At 42.3% G+C, this 11,746-nt stretch overlaps 1 protein-coding gene and 1 non-coding gene across 2 annotated transcripts; both read left to right on the top strand.

The window, feature by feature from the left end:
- Positions 1 to 1,238: 1,238 nt before the first annotated feature.
- KBTBD6 (kelch repeat and BTB domain containing 6) lies at positions 1,239 to 6,264 on the top strand. The gene has a single exon (XM_020879774.2). The coding sequence runs from the start codon at positions 1,815 to 1,817 to the stop codon at positions 3,945 to 3,947; it is 2,133 nt and encodes a 710-aa protein (XP_020735433.2). The 5' UTR covers positions 1,239 to 1,814; the 3' UTR covers positions 3,948 to 6,264.
- A 4,474-nt stretch (positions 6,265 to 10,738) lies between these two features.
- Positions 10,739 to 10,810, top strand: TRNAW-CCA (transfer RNA tryptophan (anticodon CCA)). Its single transcript has one exon. It is a non-coding gene; the product is annotated as a tRNA-Trp (tRNA).
- The last annotated feature ends 936 nt before the right edge of the window (positions 10,811 to 11,746 follow it).

The following is an 11,746-nucleotide window of genomic DNA, read 5'->3' as shown; positions in this document are numbered from 1 at the left end:
AAATCCTGCAGGTTTGTTTAAGCTTTTTGGTTTTTTTTTTAATAAATAGATTTTAAAATCAGATTTTAAGGTTTATTAGAAAATTCAACAGAAAACTTCATTAATCTGAATTGAATATTGCTAAGTGAAAGAATATATATTCCAACTGCATGACATTCTGGAAAAGGTAGAACCAGACAATAAGAAAATTAATGATTGGACTTCCCTGGTGGTCCAGTGGTTAAGAATTCACCTTCCAATGCAGGAACGTGGGTTCCATCCCTGCTCCGGGAAGATCCCACATGCCTAGGGGCAATAAAGTCAGTGCTTGGCAACAACTGAAGCCCGTGAGTCACAACAAAGGAAGCCACCATAATGAGCGGCCCTCACACGACAACTGGAGAATACCCCCACTCACAGCAAAGCTAGAGAAAGACCCAGCTTGCGGCAAAGAAGACCCAGCATGGCCAAAAAATAAACGATTAAAAAAATAAATAAAATCAGTGATGCCGAGGGGCTGGGAGGCAAGGAGAAGGAAGCATAAAAAGGTTGAACAGAGGTTTTTTTAAGATTGTGAAACTGTTCTGTGTATTGTCACAATTGGTACATGACATACATTTATGACATACATGTATGCCATACATACATGTACATGACATACATGTTATGACAGATACATGACATGCCTGTACAACAGAGTAAATCCTAATATAAACTACATGTTTTAATTAATGATAGATCACTGTAAGTCCATAACTTTTAACAAGGGCATACACTAAAGCAAGATGTTGTAAACAGGTGAAACTGAGAGGGGGTGGAGTATATGAGAGCTTCCTGTAGCTTTCTGTTGGATTTTCTAGTAAACCTAAAACTGGTCTTAAAAATCTATTTGTTAAAAGGAAAAACAAAAAAACTTAAAAGGTATCTCTGCAGAAACCTGTAGGGTTTTTCAAATTTCCTCACAGGCTCATGGTCTCAAATAAGAGGGTGCTTCATTCTTCATAAACCCTAGAAGAAAAGCTAAAACTCATTAACCTTTATATTGTGGGTACTGCGTGTAAGTACGTTATTCTGCTAATCAACCAATATTTATTCAAAGCAAGGAGAGCCAGCCTACGCGATTTAATGTGTATATCACCCACGCGATTTATGTGTGTATCATCTAGTTCAATCGTCACACAAAGCTATGAAGTACCAGTGCCATTAACGTTTTTAAAAAAACAAGAGGAGGCTCTGAGAGAAGCCAGACAACTGCTGAATACAACAACAGGCATTTATTCTGAATTCCAAACCCAATGTTCGAAACCATAAAACCGAACAGAAGAGAATTAACAATTTCTAACTCCGTCATCCGAAACAATGAACGGCCGACAAATCTCGCGATGCAATTGAAGCTACTACTACTCCCGATGTGCAAAGCGGTTTCCCCGCCGCAACCCGTGCCGCAGCAGGTGCCGCAGCCTGTGCCGCAGAGTCCGCGGGGTCCCGGCATGCCTCGAGGCGCGAAAGGCAACCTGGGAGCCGTAGTTCTCCAGGACGCCTAGTGGTGTTGCCAGCGCAGCGGTGGTGGATCTCTCGCTTCCAGCCAGTAGGTCCTCTTGAGGGCGAGTTGAGGCGGAGAAAGGGCGTGGAACTGGAACCGGGTGAGTCGGACGCTGTCTACGCGATTGAGGGAGGCGGCACCGCGGCAGAGGGCTGACTCAAATAAATGGACCAGTGCTGCAGTCTCTCCGGAGACACCGCGGTCTGAGCGTCAGTGAGAAGAGGGTGAGGAGGCGCCAGAGCCTGGTCCTTGCACCCGTTCTCGTCCTTCGCTCCCCGCCGCCCTCTCCACCATGCAGTCCCGAGAAGAAGCTTCGCGCTCTCGCCGCCTCGCCAGTCCCCGCGGCGGGAAGCGCCCCAAAAGGGTTCACAAACCCACGGTTTCGGCTTTTTTCACGGGCCCGGAGGAGCTGAAGGACACGGGCCATTCTGCAGCCCTGCTGGCCCAGCTCAAGTCCTTCTACGATGCGCGGCTGCTCTGCGATGTGACCATCGAGGTGGTCACCCCCGGCAGCGGGCCGGGCACGGGCCGCCTCTTCCCTTGCAACCGTAACGTGCTGGCGGCCGCGTGTCCCTACTTCAAGAGCATGTTCACCGGCGGCATGTACGAGAGCCATCAGACGAACGTGACCATGCACGACGTGGACGCCGAGTCCTTCGAGGTGCTGGTCGAGTACTGCTACACCGGTCGCGTGTCCCTGAGTGAGTCGAACGTGGAGCGCCTTTATGCAGCCTCCGACATGCTGCAGCTGGAGTACGTGCGGGAAGCCTGTGCCTCCTTCCTAGCCCGCCGCCTGGATCTGGCCAACTGCACGGCTATCTTCAAGTTCGCTGATGCCTTCGGCCATCGCAAGCTGCGGTCACAGGCTCAGTCATTTATAGCCCACAACTTCAAGCAGCTCAGCCAGATGAGTACAATTCGCGAAGAGTCCCTGGCAGATCTGACCCTGGCCCAGCTGCTGACCGTCCTGCACCTGGACAGTCTCAACATCGAGCACGAGCAGACGGTATGTCACGTGGCGGTGCAGTGGTTGGAGGCGGCTCCCAAAGAGCGGGGTCCCAGCGCGGCAGAAGTCTTCAAGTGTGTGCGCTGGACCCACTTCTCTGACGAAGATCGGGGCTATGTGGAAGAGCTGCTGACCAACACCGTGGTGAAGAAGTACTGTCTGGACCTTGTTGAAGGGGCCCGGCAGATGCGGTATGGTGACATGCTGTGCAAGTCTCTGGTGCCCAAGCCGGAGAGCAGCGGCGGCGGCAGCGGCAGCGGCGTTGTTAGCTGCGTTGGTGGCGGCGGCGGCGGTGGTGGCCGTGGCGGTGGCGGCGGCAGTGGCAGCAGCGTCGTTAGCGTTGTTCCTAGCGGCGGCGGAAGCAGCAGCTCCCTTCTGCAGATTACTGATCGCCCACCCCAGAGGCTGGGTGTGTGTGCCAAGAAGATGGTGATCTTCTTTGGCCATCCCAGAGATCCCTTCCTGTGTTGTGACCCCTACTCGGGGGACATTTACAAAGTGCCATCACCTCTGACCTGCCTTGCTCACACTAGGACTGTGACCACCTTAGCTGTCTGTGTCTCTCCAGACCATGACATCTATCTGGCCGCCCAGCCCAGGAAGGACCTCTGGGTGTATAAGCCAGCCCAGAATAGTTGGCAGCAGCTTGCTGACCGCCTGCTCTGCCGGGAGGGCATGGATGTGGCGTACCTCAACGGCTACATCTACATCCTGGGTGGGCGGGACCCCATTACTGGCATTAAACTAAAGGAGGTGGAGTGCTACAGTGTCCAGAGGAACCAGTGGGCACTGGTGGCCCCGCTGCCCCACTCCTTTATTTCCTTTGACCTGATGGTCATTCAGAACTATCTGTATGCTCTCAACAGTAAGCGCATGTTCTGCTTTGATCCCAGCCACAATATGTGGCTGAAGTGCGTTTCTCTGAAGCGCAATGATTTTCAGGAAGCCTGTGTCTTCAATGATGAGATCTACTGCATCTGCGACATCCCTGTCATGAAGGTGTACAATCCAGTCAGAGGAGAGTGGAGGCAGATTAATAACATCCCTCTGGTGTCGGAGACTAACAACTACCGGATTATCAATCATGGCCAGAAACTGTTGCTGATCACCTCACGCACCCCGCAGTGGAAGAAGAACCGGGTGACCGTGTATGAATATGATATTAGGGGTGACCAGTGGATTAATATAGGTACCACATTAGGCCTGTTCCAGTTCGATTCTAACTTTTTTTGCCTCTCAGCTCGCGTTTATCCTTCCTGTCTTGAACCTGGTCAGAGTTTTCTCACTGAGGAGGAAGAAGTACCTAGTGAATCCAGCACTGAGTGGGATTTAGGTGGCTTCAGTGAGCTGGATTCTGAATCAGGGAGCTCAAGCTCTTTATCTGATGATGATCTGTGGGTTCAGGTAGCCCCTCAGTGAAATGCACAGGGTCAGCAGAGTGTGTTACAGGTAAATTGAAACACTAAGGTATTTTTCCTGCTTTGGAAAGTATCTTAAAGAGATACCCTTTCTCTTTGCTGGAAAAAAAAAAAAAGTTGATTAATTTCAGGTTTGGCTTAGAAAGGGTATTGTTTGAAATACTAATATAATTTCACATTACAGAATTTAAACATCCTTAAAAGAAATCAGCCTATTTAATAATTTACTGTTCTAAAAGTCCAGTGTGGATTTGTTTGGTATGTTTATGTTTGACAATATAAGTTAATTGTAATCAGTAGTCTTCTATGATTAAATCACATTGTCTTGTGCCACAAGTGTTTCAACTTGAATTTTAATTTCTATACTAAAAAACTGATTGGATAGGGATTATGAGGGTGGGAAAGCATATATTTTCCTTCAGAGCAGTGTAGTAGATTTCCAAAACTTTAAACTAGTGGGTTTTTATAAAATGTGTTCTAACAAATATAGTCTGCTAAGTTTTATTTCGGTGTTCTCTTTTTTGGAAAAAAAAAAATTATATATATGTTTAATGTGACTAAATGGTGGTTTCACTTGTGACAATGTATAGAATGGTCATAAACTCACCGAAAGTAAAAACTAAAAAACATGATTCTGTTTGAACAGAAATTTCAGTTTAAATCTGTAATATAACATGTATTTGCAAATAGCAATTTTCCATCTAAAAATAATTCCATTCTAATAGTGTCACCAATTATCTAAAAATCTTTTCAAAAAAAGCTAACTTGCTTTGTAGGTTCATATTTTAAATCTATACTTGACAAATGTTTCATTGAATCAGAGGAATAATCCTTTTTTTTCACTGGACATGATTGTGAAAATTTTTATCCATTGTCTTAAAAAATTTATGTGATTCTTAAAATATTTTGGCTGTATAGTTTTGGTGCTTACCTTAGATTTGTCAACAAGATGTGATTATTCTTTACTGTTTTGTGAGTAATATTGATTTTGAAAGTATGTACCGGTTAAGAACAGTATTTTATTGAAATCAGTAGTTATTGTGTCTATCAACTCTCAAAATCAAGTGCCAGCAAAGAACTTTCAAACTTTAAGTCGTGTATAGAATTGTTTTGTGTAGCACTGAAAAATTCTGTCAGTTTTGTAAGTCGCTAAATGTTATTATCAGCTTAAAGGTATTTTTCTATCAAAAGTTTACAGTTAAATAACATAAGTGGATGATAGCATTTGGGGCCAGTAGTGAAAGTATATTTCGTCTAAAATATTTCTCTATGCAGTGGTGTACAAGGCTATTTTATTATGGTATTTGTACCTGTCCTGTGTTTCTCTATGAACCCTGCTCCAGTCTTTGTTTCTGTCAACATATGTAAGGGAAAGAAAGTCCAGAAATAGAGAATAAATGACACAAAACTTACACTGTTAAATACAAGAAAATGTAAGTGCTTACCTCTTGAGGTTTTATTGGACCTAATTGTCATGATACATACACATGAGAAGTGACCAAATGCTTATGATGTATAACTTTTTCTACACGCAGTCAGAATTTCCTCTCTGAATCTTCATTCAGTGACATGCTAATTCCTCTTCTGTTTTTTCTCCAGTGACAGAATGATAACAGTTCTTATATCCTGGCAGAGAGTACAGAGGAATGCCATCTTTCTGGTAGGGATTGAAATTTCTTATTGAAATACCATAGAATGAAAACAGAGGAAAGCATAAAAGGTATTTTTGTTTTTTACAAGTTGTTCTTAGACATTTTAATGGGCTGTTTGAAGATTCTACATGACATTCCTGTTCAACATTTTTAGTGAAGTAAGATGCTCACTTGTCCAACCAGTATGTGTTCCTTCAGAAGGACAAACGTGCTTTTGGTTGCCTTCAGAAGGGCAAACCTGATTTGAGTTGCTTAAGGCTAAACTTTGTTTCATGTGACATCAGGGTTTTTCTGGACACTATCCTTAACACAAAGCTGTTTCTCTATAGGATTATTTTTTGGCCAACTTTTTCTTTGCCAGTTACTTCTTGTTGATAGCTTTTCCTTTTATCAGGTTGAAATAGAACAGTGATGATCTCAACCAGGTCTTAATTCTGCAGAATTAAGATATGCAACTGATTGATAAAAAACATATTTTCCCCTTGTCATTTTCAACCTTTGATTTAAAGCCTAAGCTAAATAGTGATATCTTGGTTTACAAAAGGGTTTTCCTGGGAAGAACTTTGGTTTTGTGCTATATTTGTGAACTAGAGAATAGTTGTTAATCATTATTTTATGGATAAGTGATTTGTATGTGATTAGTTACAAATAAAACATACTAGAATCCAGGCTTTTCTGACTTTTCAATTCATTGTTTTCTGCTAAATGTATAAAACCCTTACTTGTACAGTGAATGGCAACTGGCAGTGTTGAAATCTCTTCTTAACAAGAAAGTACCTTTGTCCCTGTTTTCCAATTAATCAGCACATCTTTTAGTAAATATGTTTACAGGCCTGCTCTTTGTAAGCTTCAGAATGACCTTAATTATCTTTTGTATCTATCCCTGTGGGCTGAAAAGCTTTGTCAAAGGACCCAAATTTTTTCAAGTTCTTTTAAGTTCAAACGATAAGTGGCATTTGGATTTCCAAAAGGATAAAGTAGAAGTATTTGTCCCTGATCTTGTTGAGAATCTGGGGAACACTTTTGATCTACTTCTAAGAAAAAGGCCGATGTCATAACATCCCTGAAATCATACAAGTATGACGACTCCTGGAGCTCATCAGACCTAAGATAAGAGAACTCATGACAGTCTCTCCTCCCCATACTTGCGTAAAAGCTTTAACCCTTTTCATCATTTTTAACTGAATTTAAATAAACATTTATTATTACAAATACGATAAAGTTGGGAAGTATTAGGAGCCAGTTTTGGTTATAGAAAATATGACCATCAGTAGAAACTTGAAAGGATCAATGTCATGTCATTTTTACAACCAACTAGAGGGTTCAATACATACGAGCCAGTTGTTTGGGTTTTTTTAAAATAATAGAAAACAAAAGAGACTATTCCCAGAAGTTGCCAAACATCTGGAATACCATGGATAATACCATGGAGGCAGTAGGTTTGTGCAGAATAGGAGCAGGGACCCCTCTCTTTTACTCTGAGCCATTGTCACTCACCTATTTCATCAAACTTCCATTCCATCAAACATTTTTAACTTTGAGGACTCAACATGGTACAAGGCAAAGGAGAGGGAGAGGTGACAGATACTGTTGTATAACATTTCATCCATATCTGAGACATTTTGTCCTGAAACAGCCTCATCTGTGGGGAGTCACTTGTCTCTAATGGAGTCACCGTTTTTCATTGTCACTTCTAAATCTAAAATTGATGCACAGAATCTCCGTATCAAGAATATTCTTTTGGGTAGACCATTAATTGTGGGGGAATGGTTTAAAAGGACTTCGTAATTGTCAGGCAAATTACGTCTTCCAAAACAGGTATGTTTATGCCTTGAAGAAAGAGAAGAGCCAGAACTCTTCAATTGTATACAGTATCACCTTAATTTAGATCATGTTAAGAAAAGAGAATTTTTTTTGTATATTGTGACTGAAAAATTCAGCCATGGCACTTAGTTCAGGTACAGCTTGCTCCAGAGTCCCAATATCTTCAGGGCTTTCACTATACAGAGAATATGTCACGGGGTAATGTTTTCCCTTGCTTTCTGCATTGGTTAGAATATATTGGTAATAGATACCCATAACTATAAATATGAAGTTTCTCCTATGAAAGTCCAATCTGTTATTTTCTCTAGAAAGTTGACTGAGACCCAGGCTTTTCTGTTTTCTTGTTCTGCTACCCTTAGGGTGTTGTTCTAACCCACATGGTCCAAGCTGGTTCACCCTTGTGTCCACATTCCAGCCATTAAAAGGAGAGGGAAGGGGAGGGGAGGGCATGACCCTTCCGTGTGAGGGAGGTTATGAACATTGCTTCAGTCACATGACATTGGCCAGATCTTAACTACAGAGATGTATGGAGCTGCAGGAGGGCCTTGGAGAGGTAGTCTTTGTTTTGGGTCAATGTGTATCTAGTTAAACTTCAAAGGTTCCTTCCTATGGAATGGGGGGAAAGGCTGTTAGGTTAAACAGCAATATTATACCACCTGTCAGGCCAGGTTCTGTCACATGGCAGCCAGGATGATCATACCATCCCAGGAGTTACTGCCATCAATACAACGTGAACTAGACCGCCCACCCCAGAAACACTCAGAGAGCTCCCCGGGCTCTTGCTGCTACTCTGTACAGAAAAGGCAAGGGTGCCTCCTAGAAAGAGAAGCCTCCTGGACTCAGTGTGTGCTGGTACCCTAGATCATGAGCTAAAGTCTAGTGTTCATTGTATCAGGGAATGTTCCAGCTTCCTCAAAGAAAAGAAAAGAATACTGGGAAAATGGCTCTGCATAATCAGTGGCAGTATTCCTTCTATTTAAAATGTGAAGTATCAGACTTCTCTGGTGGTCCAGTGGTTAAGCATCCACATGCCAGTGCTGGGGACATGCGTTCAATCTCTGGTCCAGGAAGATTCCACGTGCCTCGGGGCAGTTAAACGTGAGTGCCGTGCTCTGCAACAAGAGAAGCCACTGCGAGGAGAAGCCTTCATTCACCGCAGCTAGAGAAAGCCCGTGCACAGCAGTGAAGACCCAGTGCACCCCAAAATAAAAAACATAAAAATTTAAAAAATAAAATGTGGAATACCGATTATACAGTAATGATGAAAATGGAATATTTCTTAGAGCAAAATGAGCTATTTAGCAGCATCCTGGCATTTTCTGTGCTGGGATCATCTTTGCAGTGTTGTGCTTCTCCCTCTCTGTTGAAGCTCAGACCAGTTAGCCACAGTAGTCTATTTAAAACTTAGTATCTTGCTGGACTTTTTACTGACTTCATGTTAGTCACAGTTCATGCAATATATACATATAGTGTTATGTTTTGTGTTTGTGAAAACTTCAAAACGACTGCCAGAGAACATTTTGAATAATTGTGTCCATCAGGTATGTAACTGATCATCATAATTTTCATTACAAATATCCATACTTATTTTTAAAACACCCTCAAACAGCCCTTATTTTCATATGTAACCCTAATCCCCACCAGCAAGAAGAGTAAGTAATACTTCTGTTAGTAGTTGGATTTCATTAGTACATTGTTGTTCAGTAGCTAAGTCGTGTCTGACTCTTTGTGACCCCATGGCACACCAGGCCTTCCTGTCCCTCACCATCTCCCCGAGTTTGCCCAAGTTCATGTCCATTGAATCAGTGATGCCATCCAACCATCTCATCCTCTGCCACCCTCTTCTCCTTTTGCCTTTAGTCTTTCCCAGCATCAGGGTCTTTTCCAGTGAGTCGGCTACTATGATCTTAGTTTCTTTAATGTTATGTTTTAAGCCAGCTTTTGCATCTCCTCTTTCACTCTCATTAAGAGGTTCTTTAGTTCCTCTTTGCTTTCTGCCGTTAGAGTGATTACATTAGCACATTAATGAAGACTATAGGACCCTATTCTCTATTTAATTTCTTGTCTAAACACAAGATTTTTGATGTATGCTGTGACTGGGCTCTTCATGTTTTGCACTGGCTACTGCTTGGTGAAGGACAGGGAAGCCTGGCCTGCTGCCGTCCACGGGGTGGTAAAGAGTCAGACACGACTGAGCAACTGAAGAACAGCGACACTGCTTGTTTAGTATCACAGGTTCATTACTTTCTTGTGTGGCCTTACATGCTGTCATTATTCCGCGTATTGATTTGTTTGCTCTTTGTTACATGGCTCATGCACTAAAATGTGCACTCTTCTTAGAGAAACCACGTCTGATTTCTCCACAGCTCCTAACCCAGCGCCAGGTACATCGTCAGCATCCAAGTGGCTGTTTGTTGAACAAAGAAATAAATGTATTTTGTGCTTGTCTGCATTTATATAAGAAACACTCGCATTCAGAGCTCTCATCTTTTTGTCAGTTTTCCAGCTATGAAGGAGAGCTATTATTAAACTCTTTTGTCTGGTTGCCATAGCAACCCACTGGCCTCCAGAGCTACAGGTTATTTCTGATGGACATATTCTCCTAGACAACCAAATACGCAGCATTTTCAATTATGGAATAATGATGCTATTATAAATCACATTTCTGACACTATATATTTCTCTGTCTTTTATGAAGATGGCAGAGAATTAGAACGGAAACAAATCTGTTGAGATCAACAAAGGCTAGGGGAAATAAAGTGGTATGACTCATATCTCTTCTCTCAACCTTTTCATATTTCCTCCAAGTTCCCCACCTTTCCATAAGCACTTGTGAATTCATTTGGGTTTTCTAACCAAGTTGTTAAGGAAGTTTGGAAAGTTAATTGCTACAAGACAGACTCTAAAAAAGCTCTGTTGCAGCTTAAATACTTTCTCATTTTCTCTAGCTTGTTTGTCTTTTTTTTTACCTATGCTGAACCTTGCCGGATCTTACTTCCCAACCAGGAATTAAATCTGTGTCCCAGTCCTTGCTTGTTTCTTAAATGTCATGTTAAATTTAGTGAATAATAGGTTTGCAAAAGTTGATATTTGCTCTGAAATGTTTCAAAATCAGGCTTTTTCCCAACCCTGTTCTTTCCACTCACATTTTAGTGACAAGAACTGAGAAAAATTTCATTAAACTGGGTTAGTCATCATAGAAAAACTCATCAATGAAACAGGATTTTTCCAGCCCAGTCAATGAGCCACGAATGTAGTTTCTAAGTGAAATAATCTATTTTCTTCTTCTTTTATTGGCTGCTCAGCTTGTGGGACTTCCCTGGTGGCTCAGAGGTTAAAGCGTCTGCCTCCAATGCGGGAGACCCGGGTTCAATCCCTGGGTTGGGAAGATCCCCTGGAGAAGGAAATGGCACCCCACTCCAGTACTCTTGCCTGGAGAATCCAATGGACAGAGGAGCCTGGTAGGCTACAGTCCACGGGGTCACAAAGAATTGGACACGACTGAGCGACTTCACTTTCACTTTTCTTTCAGCTTGTGGGATCTTAGTTCCCTAACCAGGGATCGAACCTGGGTCCTTGGTAATGGGAACTCAGAGTCCAAACCACTAGACTGCCAGGGAATTCCCAGCAGAATTGTTTTCTAATGGTGGATGCCTTAAGGGGATCTTATGTGTATGTTATGCTCTGTTTTCTCGTAGGTTCTGGCCACATGTTGTAGGGAGAGTCAGGCACCACCTAGTTCCAGGCAGATCCTATAATACTTCACTTCCTCTGTGCAGGGCTAATGCCTCCTTCCTCTGTGCAAGTTTAATGTTTTTCCCATAACACAGCTGTAATACTCACCAGTAAACAGTCCCATAACTTTATGTAAAGGAAGTGATATTGCATTTAACTTACCTATTGGCTTTGACTTTATAAAAATGTAAGACGTTAGTACGTTCAACCATCTTCAACAAAGAATATACACTGGAGATACTGTCAGGAGGATAAAGAGAAAGACGTGGGGTGGTATCAAGTGTAATGTCAAGATTGCAGGTTTTGGTACCTGGACAGCCAGGGTATTTTGATTTACATATTTTTAAGAACTTTATTTTAGTCTTCTAGAAATTTCCAGGCATTGTTATTATTTTCAGGAAGCTTTGAATCCTACCAAACATGATCTCAGATGTCAAAACTTTGAGACAGATGAGCCCAGATATCTGCCTATTGTAAAAATTGAAAATGGCCCAGTGGAAGGGAAGATTTTATCAGGGGAAGATCAGATGTCCAGCCACACAGATCTTGCAACAGTTTTTAATGAAATCACTCTTTCCCAAGTCTAGTT

The sequence above is a fragment of the Odocoileus virginianus genome, chromosome 8, assembly GCF_023699985.2.
Source record: "Odocoileus virginianus isolate 20LAN1187 ecotype Illinois chromosome 8, Ovbor_1.2, whole genome shotgun sequence".
NCBI lineage: Eukaryota > Metazoa > Chordata > Mammalia > Artiodactyla > Cervidae > Odocoileus > Odocoileus virginianus.
The sequence above is the reverse complement of the archived record's forward strand: the minus strand, read 5'-3'. Positions and strand labels throughout refer to the sequence as shown.

Coding starts and splice junctions, on each gene's coding strand:
- KBTBD6 (XM_020879774.2), top strand. CDS start 1,815: ATGCAGTCCCGAGAAGAAGCTTCGCGCTCTCGCCGCCTCGCCAGTCCC.